This window comes from Hoplias malabaricus, chromosome 2, assembly GCF_029633855.1.
Source record: "Hoplias malabaricus isolate fHopMal1 chromosome 2, fHopMal1.hap1, whole genome shotgun sequence".
NCBI classification, from domain to species: Eukaryota; Metazoa; Chordata; class Actinopteri; order Characiformes; family Erythrinidae; genus Hoplias; species Hoplias malabaricus.
This window is the reverse complement of record NC_089801.1, coordinates 65,800,489-65,819,957: the sequence shown is the minus strand read 5'-3', so window position 1 is coordinate 65,819,957 and position 19,469 is coordinate 65,800,489. Positions and strand designations below refer to the sequence as shown.

At 39.3% G+C, this 19,469-nt stretch overlaps 1 protein-coding gene across 1 annotated transcript; it reads right to left on the bottom strand.

Annotated features, from left to right (window-relative positions):
• Positions 1-5,842: 5,842 nt before the first annotated feature.
• prokr1a (prokineticin receptor 1a) lies at positions 5,843-19,092 on the bottom strand. Its single transcript, XM_066662306.1, has 3 exons — positions 18,958-19,092; positions 14,361-14,900; positions 5,843-7,190 (listed from the first exon to the last, which is right to left on the bottom strand). The coding sequence occupies exons 2-3, from the start codon at positions 14,825-14,827 to the stop codon at positions 6,500-6,502; spliced, it is 1,158 nt and encodes a 385-aa protein (XP_066518403.1). The 5' UTR covers positions 14,828-14,900; positions 18,958-19,092; the 3' UTR covers positions 5,843-6,499.
• Between the last annotated feature and the right edge of the window lie 377 nt (positions 19,093-19,469).

Here is a 19,469-nt window from a genome sequence, read left to right as displayed (position 1 = left end):
TCCTGCATGGTTAATGTGTTGTTGAAGGACCAGTGATTAATCTCTGTGGATAAGCCCCTATGAACGGTCAACACTGGACAGATATTTGCCCAATCCTCCACGGAAAATTCTTCAAAGCTTAGCCGTGGACAGTAAGTTGGAGAGTGTGCCACAGATCTATCGGATTAAGGTCAGCCCATTGACCTGGCCAAACAGGGACATTCATCCTTTAAAGCCACTTCAGTGTTGCTTCCGCAGAGAGCTGCAGGTCTTTGCGCTGTTGGAATAGTGTGTGTAACCTGTTGGAAGATTTCCTACCTTCCGCTTAATGTTACATAGTGCAGTTTCTGCAGTGCTGAGCTCAAAGAAACAACAATAGAGGATCTATTCTCCCTTTTGCACAATAGTGAAGCTGTAATTTTGAGGTACATAGTATTACATAGTGTTCCTTTACACCGCTGACAGCAGTTCTTTCTGAGGACTACCTCACAGCACACATTCTCCTCACGTAGCAATAGCCCCTCTGAACCAAATGGAAAAAAAAGGCCAGACAGTGTTTGTTTTTGTATTCAAGAAAATATGTGCTCCTCGTCCCCAAACGGAATTGTGTGCAGTCACACTGTCTGTCCATAAATCTTTACTTCACATCTCAGATGTCCAATTTAGCTGTTCCAGTACTTATTTTATTTTTGAGCTTTTTATTAGCTGAGTCCTGTTTTCGCTATAAATTGTAATGGGGTTTTTTGTTTGTTGGAGTTTTTTTAAACAAATTTTGGAAACGTCCCTAATCATATATCTAATCATCTCATAAATGAAGATAAAATATTGTGACATGTTTTAACGTCCTTTTTTAACTGGCCAATAGTGTGTGTGTGAAGTAAACAATCAGCCACAAGGTTACAACCACTGACAACTGAAGTGAATAATATTATCTCATTACAGTGCCTTCAATAGAATGGTGAGATATATCACGCATCAGATACACACTCAGCTCTTGAAGGTGACATTGGAAGGAGGAGGAATGAGGGAGGAAAAGGATCTGAAACACTTTCACAAGGGCCAAATTGTGAGGGATATGCTGATTTGGTCTCGTGGCTTATTTCTGGTGAACAGAGGTTAGTACCTAAAAGAAGGATTTTAGGAACTGTTCACTTTCTGCCCGATACACCCCAACACTCAACAGGTGCCACTGCAGTCAGATAATCCCATCACCTCTCAGTGGTTGCAATCTTGTGATGGAATGGTGTATATATAGCATCAATTTCAGGTCCTGATTCCTTCGCCATGTTGCAGGACCTCACAGAGTGCAGGATAACGATCAGTAAATTGCAGTAAAGACAAGCAATAACAACTGAAGAGCCACCGATGTCTTACACAGATGGAGTTAATCAGCAAGGCGAGGGATTTTTACACTGTCTGCACTTGCAGGTGATTTTGTGGGGAATGTTCTGGAACATTTATTTCATATTGAACATCGGTGGTCGAGTGTGGTTCAGACTGTTATTCTGTGGCTAATATTGAGACAAAGAGATGAAAGACAAACACAAGGTCAACTAGAGGGGGAAAGTTCTTAAACAAATTTTGAATTTGGCTTGTCACATATTGCTAGCTTTGTTGCAACATTAGCATATATGCTGCTTTAAAAATTCCTCCTTAAAAAAAATCAGCCATTTCATTAAGTGACCACTTCATAAAAACGGTCATTAAAATTAATGCCAACTTAGAAAGTCTCCCATTATATTTTGCAGGCCACCTTACAAAACTCCACATTAAAAAGATATCTGTCATTTTATTTAGGCTTCCACCTTGTGTAAGTGACCATTTCATAGAAATGGTAACATTAAAAAAAATAAAATACCACATTAAAAATTCTCCTATTATATTTTGCCAGCTACCTTATATGCTGCTTAATAACTATGACGTTAAATTTATAGAACAATCTATCCCATACTACCTTTAAAATACCACCAGCTTAAAGAGACTTCCAATATACTTTGACTGACATCTTAAAAGAAATTCCACATAAAAAAAATGCCATTTTATTTAGACCTCCACTTCAAATAAATGACAACTTCAAATAAACTTTAATACCATAAAAAGATTGCCAATATTTTAAAAACACCACATTTTAAAAAAGCTCAATGTTAAAAAATAATAAATAAATAAAATAATAAAAAAGAATGCTATTTAATTTAGATTTCCACATAAAATAAATGACCACTTAAATGTCCCTTTAAAAATTGCCAATATATTTTGGCTGCCACTTTTAAAAAATTCACCTTTAAATTAGACTTCCACTTTAAATAAATGACCACTTCAAATAACATGTACAAAAAACAAGGAGAGCTGTACAAAAACCATATCCCACATTGAAAAACTAATCACGTTGTACGAGAAAGAACCCTCTGGCAATCGATTTGCAAGAACTGTGTAGATTGAGCAAGAATTGTTTGTGCAATGTCAGTGTAAAACACACAAACATTTTAAAGAAAGGTTTGCTCACCCAGTCAGATAATACATTGAAGTCTATGGGACCTGGGTCCCTCACTAGTGTCGAATAAACACTCATAACTCAAAAACTCAACTATGAAATTATTTCATATTTATAGCAGGTAGTGTTGCAGTCACACAGCTCCAGAGACCTGGAGATTGTGGGTTCGATTCCCACTCCGGGTGACTGTCTGTGAGGAGTTGGTGTGTTCTCCTCGTGTCCGCGTGGGTTTCCTCCGGGTACTCCGGTTTCCTCCCACGGTCCAAAAACACACGTTGGTAGGTGGATTGGTGACTCCAAAGTGTCCATAGGTGTGAGTGAATGTGTGTGTGTCTGTGTTGCCCTGTGAAGGACTGGCGCCCCCTCCAGGGTGTATTCCCGCCTTGCGCCCAATGATTCCAGGTAGGCTCTGGACCCCCTGCAACCCTGAATTGGATAATCAGTTACAGATAATGAATGAATGAATGAAAGGTGAAATTTAAGTAATTCCACATTAAAAATATTCCACTTTTAAAAAATGGCCATTTAAATTAGACATTCGCCTTAAATACATGACCACTTTCAAATAACCCTTAAAATCTTAAAAAGACAGCCAATACATTTTAATTGCAACCTTTAAAAAATTCCACCTTAAGACCTCCACCTTCAAAACAACACGTTATTTGGATTTCCACCTTAAAAATGACCTTTAAAATCTTAGAGACCACCTATATATTTCTGTGTCCCTCACACCACTCCCCCTCTCCTCCTCTTTCTTATACACACTCACACAGCTAAAGCACTGAGAGATTCACAATTCAATTAATTCCTATGGGGGTACACCCTCCAAACAAATTTGTGTAGCTCTGAAAATTTTCCTAAAACTTTTTTAACCAAACATACCGTAGCAACAATGACACTCTGGGAATCAATTTGGTGTGAAAAGTGTGCAGTTTAATTGTGTCATGACGGTTTAATCACAGAACAAATTTTTGCAACTCTGTGTGCTGAACTCTATGGGAGCTGAAACCCGCCGAACAAAAATTCTGAACTCAAAAACCGTATTTTCAAAGGATCTCCAATTTACAAGTGCACGAAAGGAGAAATTTCTCTAGATGACAGCATAAGGATGTTATGGGGAAATGTTCAGCTGAAAAGTGGAAAAAGGCTTTCCGGGCCGAGTAGCTAGAGTGCGATGACATCACCCACTCTAGCCACCCCCCCCATTCAAGTGAATGGAGGGATAAAATGGGACAGATGAGGGCGAGAGGCCTGAAAATCAATGTGATGGGTCTCTGTGTGCCCGAGTCTGACTGTGTGAAATCTTGTGGCCGTAGATTGACTGAATTACAGCAGGTTGAAATTCTGACCAATGCATTCCAATGGGAAAGTTCCCATTTTGGGAGCTCATTGGATTGCTCCAAAAAGCACAAACAGCCCGAGTATTGGTATAGGATCTAGGATTGTGTGAAGTTTCATGGCAGTAGCATTAAATCCTAGCCAAATTGACAAGCCAAATTAATAATATTATCAGCATCTAGCTTCATTTAAATGTATAAAGTCTATACATCACTGTTTGTTACAGATTAATTGTTATTCATCTAAATCAGTACATCCTTTACGTGAATGTGGCATGTTTCTGAACAGCCAGGTCACACCTAGCTGCCTCTGCACCCTCGTCTGAAAACAAACATTCTGGAACATGTCAAAAATCACACATCACCCATATCACTTTGTATTTAATTACACACAAAACACAAACAAAACAACTCGCAGATTATTTTGCTACGTGTCAAACATCGAAAAAGAAGCAAAAGCTAATATTTTTGTTCATTGTTGTTATTGGACCTTATTTACTCTCCTTATTCTTCCTGAAATAGTTGTATATGGTAAGAAAGACGATGTAAAGCAGGCATTTTCAAATGACGTAAAAAGACAAAATATGGAAAAAAAAATAAATACTTTTTTTGGACAAAAATGTATATATGAATCAAAATAAACTTGACTAGTTAAAAGGTAGGTTATTAAATGTGACAAATATATTTTCGATCCCAAAGCAGAAAAACAAATATCAATACAATAAATTTATAAATGCATGAACACTTGTGAACCATGTGAATTTTAGCTCAGCTCACTGTGCGGAAGCTGAACTTTACCCTGGTTATTTACAGAGTTCTGAATGGTAATCGCGTTATATCCTGAGAAAAGGGTTTATTAAGTATTTGTATTGGATCAATTTCAGTCACAACCCACCACAGTGCACTGAATCCAGGAGGTTTCAGAAATACACTTTCAAGGCCATTCTGGAGAAATATCTATTAAAACGTGTAAATAAGGTATGGGAGAACGACACAACTTAAATCTACTTGAACTTGTTTAATCAAAGACCAGGATCCCCTTTTACATTTTACATCAGTTGTTCGCCTAAGTCTCACTTGCTCTAACACAGAAGATGACTTTTGTAAAGGGTACTATTTATTCCTGCTCTGATTTATACATACAGTCAATGAACCACATCATCTGTGTTCACCATGTTCTCCGAGCTGATCAGTCACCTCTGAGGATCTTTTGTACCTCTGGATTTATGGGATTGAACGGTCTGCAAGTACAACCACAAACTGTAATCTACTTTTAAATAAATACTGTTTTGAACACACTCATCTTTCCAAAGGATTTGGTAGACAACTCAATAGGAGAAAAGAACAAAACTACTTTCTACTTACAACAGGAAATCTTTTGAGAATGTCTCCATCTCACTATTGTGCACGTCTGGATCCATCCTTCACTGAATCCATCTCTTTAAACAATGGCTATTGTTTATTTGGCTGTACAACCTTCTATTAAGACGTCTGGAATACTTTAAAACATTGCTATATACATTTGTGAGCCTACGTAATCTGTTTATTGTCGGAGTCATCTGAGCAAATGCTGGTTTAAAATTATGAAGCTATAAAATACTTTGTCTAAAAATGTAAACATCCAAGATCCATTTGATTTAAATTTAGGTTCAAATAAGTTGAAAATGACCTGAATATTTGAGTTAACTGAACAGAAGAAAATGCCTGGATTTGTGTAAATCTATGATCTAAAGTTAAATCTAAAGTAAATTAAACAAATATTAATTTTTTTATATTTTTACTTTTAAATTTAACTTCAGGGGCCCCAACTGTCTAAGTCTTCATCACTAACGTCGGCAGACTGTCATTTCAAACCCCAGCATGCCACAGCCATCTGTAAGTGGAAACAAAAAGGACAAAACACATTTTGTGAATGTGTGACACAAGAGTACTGAGCTGAAATGCAGTAACAGTCTGTGTGATCAGTTACTGGTTCATTAGAAGTTTTTATTTTTAACAGTGTGCTGGACTGCACGGTGGAAAAATGTGGAAACTGGTCACACAGAAGCATGGAGCTATAAGCAAAAGCTATAAAAAGAAGCAAAGCTGGTTAAATTCCAGGAAAAAATAGACACTGGAGATAGGTTAACGCTTGCCTGAGGTTTTGTCATTTGCGACGGTGCAGCCTGGGAAAGTGATATCACTTTAACTATATATGCTTGCTTCACAAGAGAACTGCTAACACTGTGGAGTAGAGGTAACGCATAGTTTGGTGGACTTCATTGCATCAGCACACCTACCAAACCTGGATATGTACAGAGGATTACAGTTCAGGGAATCAAACAAAGCATGGAGGACTGGGATTCCCCAGAGCCTCTAGGCTAAAGGCCCATTCTCACTGTGCCTGGTTTTCTCGTGTGAAGAAAAATACATGTTCAACAGGACAATGAACAAAATTGCAGTGCTCATGTTCTCTGAGTATCTGAAAGAAGCATACTTCACAATATGTAAATGTTCCACTGTGTTAAAAACTGCTGTTTTGTCTCAGAAAATATCTGTAAGAACATATTTCCTTGTTTTTTCAAATATTAACATTTTAATAATTTAAACTTTGGAGTCACCCATTAAAATGGCATTAATGTAAACAGTAACAACAGACAACAGTCTTTAATATCTTCCCTTGGTTCCTTCATCTTACTTGAGTACACTCCACTTATTCAGTCACTCGAAGTGAGGAAGTCTTGATCTCGCCGTCTTCCACGATCTTGCTCACGGCCACATTCGTCCGGGAGACGTCGCGCCACTGCGCCAGTTTAGTGTTCTTGAGGCACTTGGCAGCATTGTTCCTCACGCTCACAAAACACAGAGTGTTGATGACCCCGTTGCTCATGGCGATGCACTCGATGATGTAGAAGACCACCAGGGAGTTGCGTTCCCGTGTGATCAATGATGGGTAGAAATCGCGCAAGAGCGCAAAGCTGTAGTATGGTGCCCAGCACATCACATACGCCACCAGCACGGCAATCAGCACCACTACAGTCTGGCGCCGTTTCCTCAGTCTCCTCTGGAGCTGCTCTGTGGGAAAACCCGGGATGTTCTTGAACCACAGCTCGTGTGAGATTCGGGCGTAGCAGGTCGCCATGACGACTACGGGAAACACAAACTCCACCACCAGAACGAACAGGAAGTAGGTACGATACAGAAGCTGCTGGTCCGCTGACCAGATCTGAGCACAGAAGATCTTGTTGCCTTGGGCGACGGTGCCATGAGGGTACTCCTGTTCGGTGGCAAAGTAGGCCGAGGGGACGGAGATGAGGATGGGCACAATCCAGACTCCGAATATCAGCCAGTATGCTGTCTGGTACTTCATGCGTGGTTTTAAAGGGTGCACGATGGCCATGTACCTGTCAAACACACACACACACACACACACACACACACACACACAAATGTTAATATACTTCCATAAGAATGATGAATGTCACAGCTAAGTAATATGAAAAAATCAATAATAAATGAAAATATTACAAGAGAATACAAGACTCCTAATAAGCACTAAGGCCAGAGAAACCACCAAACCCTTAACCTTTGGCCGAAGTTTAGTAATATGGTGGGAGCAGGATATGCAATCTCTAACTAAATGCCTAAGTATTTATTAACAAGGGATTTAAAGACAGATGAGTGCTGGTGAAGGCTTGTCCTGTCCTCAATTGATATTAATCCTGAGGCGGGAGATGCAAGATCAGCATGTATTAATAAATGAGTCATTTACGAGTATGAAAAACAATGCAGGGCCTAGTATTGAGCCCTGGGGTACGCCTCTAATGACAGGAAGGGGGCGAGAAAGATAATGATCTTTTGTCCCACTGAGGGCAAAGTTGGAGGTCCACTAGTGTTTTGCACAGGGTTTTCTGGGCAGACCGCTGGTGATTAAACAGAATGTTAGACAAACTGCCACATTTTAGCACTTTTCCATTCACAGTCCAATTTACATTTTTTGCTTCATTAGGTTCGTTTGTTATCCTTTATAAATAAGATTAGTAAATTATTGTAATCCAGCACAGCATCAACATTTTTATCATAATCATTTTATATCAGGCTTATACTCATTATTATATCTCTCGTTGTTAGTAATATTTGTATTAGTTTGTTTTCCAGAATAAAAGTCTTTGTGAATTTAAAATCTGTTTGAGGAGATTAAAAATTAATTATATCCTGTACAGGACAGTAATCTGAGTGGTCCGATGGTGGACCAGCAGTGGTCTACAGTCAGTGGTGTGCCAGGCTTTTTATGCCAATAGACCGATATATGCTCGCTGTCTGGGTTGCTCTGGGTCATTGTGACATCTTCAGTGTTCCGTCGGCCTGCTGCCTGGCCCACAGGCCAGCTATTGCTCTGTGTCATTGTAACATCAGTGTTCTGTGTGCCTGCTGCCTAGCTCACAGGCCAGTGCTTGCTCTGGGTCATTGTGACATCGTCAGTGTTCCGTTGGCCTGCTGCCTGGCCCACAGGCCAGCTATTGCTCTGGGTCGTTGTGACATCATCAGGGTTCCGTCGGCCTGCTGCCTGGCCCACAGGCCAGGTATTGCTCTGGGTCATTGTGACATCGTCAGTGTTCCGTGGGCCTTCTGCCTGGCCCACAGGCCACCTATTGCTTTGGGTCATTGTGACATCATCAGAGTTCCGTCAGCCTGCTGCCTGGCCCACAGGCCAGCTATTGCTATGGGTCATTGTGACATCGTCAGTGTTCCGTGTGCCTGCTGCCTGGCCCACAGGCCAACTATTGCTCTGGGTCATTGTGACATCGTCAGGGTTCCGTGGATAGCTTGCCTGGACCACAGGCCAGCTATTGCTCTGGGTCGTTGTGACATCGTCAGTGTTCCGTGGGTCTGCTGCCTGGACCACAGGCCAGCTATTGCTCTGGGTCATTGTGACATTGTAGGCGTTCCGTGGGTCTGCTGCCAGGCCAACAGGCCAGCTATTGCTCTGGGTCATTGTGACATTGTCAGCGTTCCGTGGGCCTTCTGCCTGGCCCACAGGCCAGCTATTGCTCTGGGTCATTGTGACATCGTCAGGGTTCCGTCGGCCTGCTGCCTTGCCCACAGGCCAGCTATTGCTCTGGGTCATTTTGACATTGTCAGTGTTCCGTGGGCCTGCTGCCTGGCCCACAGGCCAGGTATTGCTCTGGGTCATTGTGACATCATCAGGGTTCCGTCTGCCTGCTGCCTGGCCCACCAGCCAGGTATTACTCTGGGTCATTTTGACATCGTCAGTGTTCCGTGGGCCTGCTGCCTGGCCCACCGGCCAACTATTGCTCTCGGTCATCGCGACATTGTCAGTGTTCCGTGGGCCTGCTGCCTGGCCCACAGGCCAGCTATTGCTCTGGGTCATTGTGACATCGTAGGTGTTCCGTGGGTCTGCTGCCAGGCCAACAGGCCAGGTATTGCTCTGGGTCATTGTGACATCGTCAGTGTTCCGTGGGCCTGCTGCCTGGCCCACAGGCCAGCTATTGCTCTGGGTCATTTTGACATCGTCAGTGTTCCGTGGGCCTGCTGCCTGGCCCACAGGCCAACTATTGCTCTCGGTCATCACAACATTGTCAGTGTTCCGTGGGCCTGCTGCCTGGCCCACAGGCCAGCTATTGCTCTGGGTCATTGTGACATCGTAGGTGTTCCGTGGGCCTGCTGCCAGGCCAACAGGCCAGCTATTGCTATGGGTCATTGTGACATCGTCAGTGTTCCATGGGTCTGCTGCCTGGACCACAGGCCAGCTATTGCTCTGGGTCATTGTGACATTGTCAGCGTCCCGTGGGCCTTTTGCCTGGCCCACAGGCCAGCTATTGCTTTGGGTCAAATAAAACAAGAGCAGAATAAAAAGAGAGAAAATGAGAAAGAAGAAAGAACCGAGTGAAAAAGTCTAAAACCATAGCTTCTGCTCTTTGCTCCTCACTGCTGTGTGCTCAGGGTCAGGGCAAACAGAGAGCAGTTCGTTATCATTTAAAGGAACAGGGTTGTTCACACAGGGGGAGAATGCTGCTTTGAGGTTTATTCCTTGTGGTATTTAGACCAATGGAGGTCATAGATATTCCATTAAGACCCAAACTGTGTTCACTTGTAGAAAATTGAAATTAAATGTCACCTTTAGAGTTATTTTATTGTAATCAAGGTTGACTTTAAAGGGGACATTTTATTTCCATTTTCTACAAGTGAACACAGTTCTGGGTCTTAATTAAATATCTACGACCTCCTTTACATCGCAGTGTTTCAGTGCTGTACTGAGAACTGACACCTGTGTTTAGTAGGTTAAGTTTCTGTCTAATTTTCTGTACATTTATGTCCTCCACTGATCCTGAAAATGAGTTTATCTGCAAATTAAATAAGAGTACAGAAGGGTTGACTTTTGCAAAGCGCTGTATGTGTGACACCTACACACAATTTTTTCTTGTTAGAATTCCAGCTTTAGTTTTTTCCAGGGGACTTCTTGTACTTCCTCTGGATGGGCCAATCCCATTAAATTCCTAAGTGTATAAGACTTGCTTGATTTTCTAAACATGCAGCACTTCCCAAAGTTTCATGGTGTTCTAAAATGGTAGTTGTGTAAATCTTCCCATCACCCAATTGTCAACAAGAGACAGAGGTCCACAAATAACTGCTGAACACAAGAAAGATCTTGTAAATCTCATCCTGGTATATGCAGATTGTATAAAGACATATTTAGAGAACCTGCCAAGTTTGACGAGGATATCTTTTCCATCTAACCACACTTTGATGGATTCTGTTTATAAAAATCATATACTCACGTTAAAGTTAGTGACTTCATCTACTTTAAAGTGCATCTACTGTGGAGTGGGGCTTTCAGTGGTAAGGGTGCAGTTTGTAAAATAGGAAAAAAGCCACACAATGGAACACTCTGGAGCAGATGCACACATGTTTAAGGTCACCATGCATGCACTAGAACGATTTATACCCACACTGCACTGGGCTGTGGAACAGCATTCTCCGGAATGACGAAGCACTCTCTATTACACCTGGGATGATTTGGAGAGGTGTTTGTGATCCACAGCTAATCATCCAACATCAGTGCCTGACCTCACTAACATTCTCATGGATTAATACGATCAAATTTGGGCATGCAAGATTTGTTCACTTTGAGTTATCAACTTTCCTACAGAGTAGAACTTAGCCCTTTAAAGCCTGACACATGAAATAATAATACAATAAAACATTTTTTTTTAATCACACATTATATGGGCCTTTAACTAAAAATCTAATTGCTGTTAATTTATAAATTTTGGGTCATATAATTTCTGAATGCATCAAATTTAGGAATTTTACAATATATTTTTTTATTATTTAGTTCACTGCATCAGTTAAAACTCTTCTTTAGACTTCTTTACAATTTTTTCTTAATTTTGATGAATTTCAATTAAACAATGAATATCAAATGATTGTTTCTGTTCTTCAGAACGTATCAGGAACATTGATCTGATGAGAAACACTGCTCTAGAAGTCCTTGACCTATAAGTACTCTGTTCTTCTCTCTGACCTTTTTACATTTCATATACTGGTGGTAATAAAAACACCAAAACCACAAAGGCCCTTTTTGTTGATCTTCACAACAGTGTTTCTACATTTAGAGGAACTACAGTTGTTTCTGTTACTGTCTGAACATTGGATTAAGGTCTGAGGTCATTCAACAGACATCCCACAGTCAACTGTATCATCATCATCTTCCTCTGGATCTGTTTCACAAAGTCAAGGTCGAGAACTGAGCCAACACATTTTTACACAAAGGCTTTTAGAAAACTAAAATGAATTTTTGTTTCATAAAAATACTTAGTAAAATTGTCTAAATGTGTTTTGCTGCTGTAAAGAACAGTTTTAATTTTCTGAATATTTATTACAATTAATGAGCATGTGACAGGTTGAATAGACAACATCTATGAAATGTAACAAAAATACTTAGTTTTACTACAAGTAACATCATTCAAATCATACCTGGAATTGCTTCAGTTTTCTTAAAAACTAGTCTTGAGATTTTCTCCGGTGTTTTCAAGATGATAACAATTTTATAATGGTTTGGTAAATGTCTGGAAATGCTTCCTCTTCATTCACAGTTCAGTGGAGAACTCAGAACACTTCAAAAAGGATAAAAGTTTCAATATTTCTTTTCATTAGATGATGAAAGAGCCACCTCCAAAAATCATGTATCATATTTGATACGTTTGGCTTTAAAAGGTTAAAGCCCGATTTCAATTTATTCTTTTGGCAATATTTGAAAAAATATAATATATATAAAATATAAAATATTCAACATTTGGGCCATATTCCTTATTATTTTCTCTTTTTTAATTCGGTAAACAAACTGCATTCATGCAGTAGAACGTGCTGAAGTGTGTCCTCTGTAGACAATGTGTACTTATTTTGTTTACTTGGACAATCAGAAAAACATGTCATTTGACCCGGACACATGTAAACTGTTACCTTCATAAACAAAGTACCACTTGGATGAACTATGTGTTGAAAGTCTTGTTTTAGGCCAAACTAACAAGTACAAGTTGTTCCGCTTATGTCCAAGTGGTCAAATTATAAGTACTTGGGAATGAAGCCACAATGCAAATACAAGTCAAAAAAAGGCAAGTTTAACGACATGCTGGACTTGGCTAATGGTAAGAAACTGTGTTCCCAACAAGAGAGCTGTGAATTGAAACAAAGGAAAAGATTATAAAACCATTCTAGAAAGGAAATCCTGGAATAGATTTATAAGCAGGAAGATGTCAGGGCATCAAGATAGAAAGCTCAAATCAAATGAAAACCAAATGGTCCAGAAACATCTGTGTCTGTGACCGAAATGTAGGAAATGGGATATACAATTAACACAACTGCAAAGGAAAGCTAGCACTAACACCTACAGAGAAGCGATCATGGGGAAGATTGGTTGAAAGTGAAATTCAGTGATTGTTCACAAATCTGCATTGGTCAAGGAGAAGAAGCTGGAATTGTTCTTAGTGCCATTCTAACGAAACAGAAAAATATGACCTCCTGAAGAAAACAGTCCAATGTTTCCACTCATTTATGATATTTATCAGGTATAGGACAGGGGAAGGTGGCAGTCTCAGGTGTTCATTAAATCTGGACACTTCTCATTAATGGTCAACTGATATGAGTTTTATACTCGCTGATGCTGATGCCAATGCTGATATTTAAAGAGCAGGGCGACCAATGGCTGATATATTATGCTGGTACCACAATGTTTTTTGATTGTTTGATTGATTTTATTGCAACTGGAAAAATAAAATATATTTATTATTATTAATAATCTATTATTGTTGTTGTTGTGGTGGTTATTATTATTATTATTATTATTATTATAAATGAGACACAAATTGCAGATCTTGAGCATTTATTTAGCTCTGTTATTGTCTGTAATGTTTGTATTACTCCAACATTACTCTAAATTCTACACAGTATCATTCAAGGCTTAAATATACAGGGTGGGCCATTTATATGGATACACCTTTAAAAAATGGGAATGGTTGGTGATATTAACTTCCTGTTTGAGGCACATTAGTATATGGGAGGGGGTAAACTTTTCAAGATGGGTGGTGACCATGGCGGCCATTTTGAAATCGGCCGTTTTGGATCCAACTTTTTTTTCTATGGGAAGAGGGTCATGTGACACATCAAACTTATTATAAAAGTTAATGTAACTTTCTTTCATGAGTTATTTACAAGTTTCTGACCACTTATAAAATGTGTTCAAAGTGCTGCCCATTGTGCCCTCTTCTCCCACTCTTCACACAGTGATAGCAACACCGCAGGAGAAATGCTAGCACAGGCTTCCAGTATCCGTAGTTTCAGGTGCATCCTGTAGACACTTGGGCCAAGATATTCATTCACCTTAAGGTTTTTGTTTCCATCATTAAGATCCATTAAAAAAAGATAATAATAAAATAAATTAATTAATCTTTAAATATAAATTTAAGGGGTTATTAATGTGTAATTGGGTGTATTTGGGGATAACAGACTAGCCATTTCTTTACATGAGAGAACTGTGTTGTAGTTTACTGCCCCAACCCACTGAAAGATAAACATATTTTCAACATTTTGGTGAACTTTATTCAACATGTTCCATTAAGTCCAATGAAAATATAAAGCAGCTTATTTATGTGGTTTTATTTGAAAAGCTGGGTGAAAATCCTCTAAATGTGTTGATACACTCTCTTTGGTGGTTGTAGCTACATGACCACAGACTACACGCATTTATTTCCATTTTTCAACGTTCATGGTCTCAGTGCTTGTTGATAATCACAGCACTGAGGGAAAGGTTTGGATCTGTCCATCACTAGTTTTATAACTTAGCACAGACGTGTGGGAGGCTATGCTTTTTTGTTTGAAGAAATGTAAGTAATTAGAAAAGGCAAATCCTGCTATAAGCATCAACACCATTCTTTTGTAGCCTCTGTGGTTTAAACTTAAACTGACTGAATAGATCACGCCTTGCTCACTGGACAGCTGCATGTTTGTGGACAACTTGAACTCAGAGGAGGTTAATGTGGAAAACAAATACTCACCTATCCACAGCGATGGCCAGCAGGGCATTAGTAGACACATAGAGGGACACTGTCCTCAGGTAGTTGATGGAAACACACAGCACTATACCATGGTCCCAGGAGAGCTGCTTGACCACGTAGTAATCCACCAGGAAGGGGCAGCAAACCACCGCCACCAGGAAGTCAGACACAGCCAAGTTAGCAATGAGCAGGTTGGTGATATTACGGAGCTTTTTGTAGCGTGCCAAAGTCGCGATGAAGAGACAGTTCCCAATCCCACAAACAAGCATGATGCTGACCAGCACCACAGCGATGATGATGGTAGCCACAAAAAACGCTCTGCCCTGAGTAGTGTCCGGGATCTCATCCAGGGGAACGTCATAATCCAAAGGAATGTCGTAGTTTGCCACGAGAGGGTCTTGAGGACTTTCCAGAGGCTGGCCTTGAGTCCAAGTCACAGCCAAGTTAGTTTGATTTCTTTCTTCCATCTTCCTCTGTGGAGTTCAGCCTGTATCAGCTGTATCTGCCTTCCTCCTCATTCCCTTGACCTTACTTTACTTCCTGAAAAATAAAGACTTTCGTAATTTTTTTACATTTCCATATGAATTAATTTTGTAGATATTTTGTTTTACATAAAGGTCTATATGGTTTATAGCACAGACCATTTAGACGTCATGTGCAGATCTCAGTATCATTTACAAGTTTATATGGTCAGCCATGTATTTTCTAACTCAGGCTGGAAGAACATAGACAGATCAATGTCAATCACAGAAGCAGAAGCAAGCAAGGCTCACTCTGTCCTGTGGCTTTTTTGTTTTTGTTTTAGTTTCCAGTTTTAGTTTTCTGTTTTTTTTCCCCAAAGCCATGTGTTTGCTCTCGTGTTTCTTTCATTTCGTCCTGTCACGTCTTGACCCTTGTCCTGGTGTTTTATATAGCCCATGTTGATTAAAGCATTTGTGTCCTGTGTAAAGTTTGTTGCTTCTTCTTGTCGTTCTTTTTTGTTTTACATTACACTAGGTCTTTTTAATCACTCAGTTATTGGTTTATTTCTCATATGTCTATGTTTGCTCTTCATTACAACAATGTTGCATCTGTATCCAACCTCCATGTTATTATTCCACATTGATTTTACAGAGGTATATGTAGAAAACCATAACCATGAAAGGTTACCAATGCATTTTATATGTAAAAGTGTTCAAGCAAAACTAACAGTTGGAATAAAATGGATTCCTAATATATATATATATTAAATATATCTGAAAAGTGAAGTCATTGTTGCTGCTGTATTTTTTTTTCTGGGAGGTAAACTCATAAATCTTTTCATCCATTCATTCATCTCTCTGTCTTCTTGTCTGTATCTCAGTCTGTTTATCTGTTTATCTGTCTAACAGAGCAATATTAAGAAATGTTTTATGTCAGATATTCCTTCGTTAATATTATCAAGAACAAATTAATGGCTATTACCTCGGCACATCTCTCAGGAAATTGTTACTCTTCAGTGACTCATGATGTAATTAAAGCGTGACTCAGAGCTCATTGATATGAATAACACTCAGTTATTCACCTTAAACACACACCACCTCAAACACACTACAGTTACACACTACCTCAGACACACATCATCTTAAACACATCATCTCAAACACACTACAGTTACACACTACCTCAAAAACACTACAGTTACACACTACCTCAAACAAACATCACCTTAAACACATCACCTCAAACACACTACTGTTACACACTACCTCAAACACACTACAGTTACACACTACCTCAAACAAACATCACCTTAAACACATCACCTCAAACACACTACTGTTATACAGTACCTCAAACAAACATCACCTTAAACACACCACAGTTACACACTACCTCAAACAAACATCACCTTAAACACACTACAGTTACACACTACAGTTACACACTACCTCAAACAAACATCACCTTAAACACACTACAGTTACACACTACCTCAAACAAACATCACCTTAAACACACCACAGTTACACACTACCTCAAACAAACATCACCTTAAACACACCACAGTTACACACTACAGTTACACACTACCTCAAACAAACATCACCTTAAACACACTACAGTTACACACTACCTCAAACAAACATCACCTTAAACACACTACAGTTACACACTACAGTTACACACTACCTCAAACAAACATCACCTTAAACACACTACAGTTACACACTACAGTTACACACTACCTCAAACAAACATCACCTTAAACACACTACAGTTACACACTACCTCAAACAAACATCACCTTAAACACACTACAGTTACACACTACAGTTACACACTACCTCAAACAAACATCACCTTAAACACACTACAGTTACACACTACAGTTACACACTACCTCAAACAAACATCACCTTAAACACACCACAGTTACACACTACAGTTACACACTACAGTTACACACTACCTCAAACAAACATCACCTTAAACACACCACAGTTACACACTACAGTTACACACTACCTCAAACAAACATCACCTTAAACACACCACAGTTACACACTACAGTTACACACTACCTCAAACAAACATCACCTTAAACACACCACAGTTACACACTACAGTTACACACTACCTCAAACAAACATCACCTTAAACACACCACAGTTACACACTACAGTTACACACTACCTCAAACAAACATCACCTTAAACACACCACAGTTACACACTACAGTTACACACTACCTCAAACAAACATCACCTTAAACACACCACAGTTACACACTACAGTTACACACTACAGTTACACACTACCTCAAACAAACATCACCTTAAACACACTACAGTTACACACTACCTCAAACAAACATCACCTTAAACACACTACAGTTACACACTACAGTTACACACTACCTCAAACAAACATCACCTTAAACACACCACAGTTACACACTACCTCAAACAAACATCACCTTAAACACACCACAGTTACACACTACAGTTACACACTACAGTTACACACTACAGTTACACACTACCTCAAACAAACATCACCTTAAACACACTACAGTTACACACTACAGTTACACACTACCTCAAACAAACATCACCTTAAACACACCACAGTTACACACTACCTCAAACAAACATCACCTTAAACACACTACAGTTACACACTACAGTTACACACTACCTCAAACAAACATCACCTTAAACACACCACAGTTACACACTACAGTTACACACTACAGTTACACACTACCTCAAACAAACATCACCTTAAACACACTACAGTTACACACTACCTCAAACAAACATCACCTTAAACACACTACAGTTACACACTACAGTTACACACTACCTCAAACAAACATCACCTTAAACACACCACAGTTACACACTACCTCAAACAAACATCACCTTAAACACACCACAGTTACACACTACAGTTACACACTACAGTTACACACTACAGTTACACACTACCTCAAACAAACATCACCTTAAACACACTACAGTTACACACTACAGTTACACACTACCTCAAACAAACATCACCTTAAACACACCACAGTTACACACTACCTCAAACAAACATCACCTTAAACACACTACAGTTACACACTACAGTTACACACTACCTCAAACAAACATCACCTTAAACACACTACAGTTACACACTACAGTTACACACTACAGTTACACACTACCTCAAACAAACATCACCTTAAACACACCACAGTTACACACTACCTCAAACAAACATCACCTTAAACACACTACAGTTACACACTACAGTTACACACTACAGTTACACACTACCTCAAACAAACATCACCTTAAACACACTACAGTTATACAGTACCTCAAACACACCACAGTAACACACTACCTCAAACACCAGTTACACACTATCTCAAACCCACACAACCTAAAACACACTACACAAACATTTTTTTAACACTAAAATTCATCCATTTGTAAACTTATTACATTAAAACTAGATATTTCCTTTTCAGTACCCCACCTCGTATTTATTAGACAATATAAAATTACAATAAAATAAGCTCAACGTTATTTCCACAGATCAGTTATTGGTTGCTTCTGTCCTTGCATTTTAAAAACTCTACACTTCTGTTCGTTTTATTTATCGTTTCATCCTTTAGAACGTACATCAGACAAATCCAGTTCTGTTTTCTGAATTCATATTTATTACAGTAAGAGGTATGAATTAAACAAATTAAATAATCTTATCTTTAATGTTTTGAAATCGTTGTAAGGTCTTTCAGAGCGTGTATGAAAATGAATTAATTTTGCTGTAATTTGATGTAGTGATTTTCTTCATAAATTCGGATAGCTTTTAATTCTCTAAAGTAATTGCGGTTAAATAGAAAGGAGTTTTTAAATGGATTTTCAAACTATGACTAAATGTGGAAAATTAATTCTATAATTAAATGGGCGTTTAATCCAAACTGGTCCGTAAATCAAACTGAAATCCTGAAACCACAGCTGATCTTATAGGGTTCAACAGTATACACGGAGAGCAATGAATAAACCTGAGGTAAAAACTACCCACTGAACGAAAAAAGAGTGGCAAACACCGATATCATGTTCAGAAATGGAAAGTCTACCTCCTTCTGGATGGTACTCCTCGGTCTTATCACTTTCCCCATAGTAGAGTCCCATAGTCTCTCCACGAACAGCTCTTCTTTAGAGCCCGGTCTCTGAAGATGACAGACACCTCAGCGCTGGTTCCTTTCAGAGTGAAATACTGAGTGTTCTCTCCCTCTAGTGGCGGTTTAGTCGGCCTTTACTCGACTCTGTGGAGAAAATGAACGAGCCGAGGGTCTTGCCCAGTAAACAAGGAACGTCCCTGGACGTTCAAAATAGGTCTAAAAGTAGTCTGTCCGTCAAGGACATATTTTAAACGTCAATGGACATCCAAAATCCATCTTAATAAGTTAGTTAAGTGGTGACCAATCGATAACGTCAGTGGACGTCCAAAACGCGTTTTATACAAGTAATTTATTTCCGGACCAATTAATAACGTCAATGGACGTCCAAAATACGTCTAATAGTCGTCTTTTCAATGTCTGTGTTTGGACGTCTTTTCAACTTTCATTTTAAACCTTCAGAGAACGTT

Coding starts and splice junctions, on each gene's coding strand:
- prokr1a (XM_066662306.1), bottom strand. CDS start 14,827: ATGGAAGAAAGAAATCAAACTAACTTGGCTGTGACTTGGACTCAAGGC. Junction 7,191..14,360: donor CTGGCCATCGCTGTGGATAG/GTGAGTATTTGT, acceptor TGTGTTTGACAG/GTACATGGCCATCGTGCACC.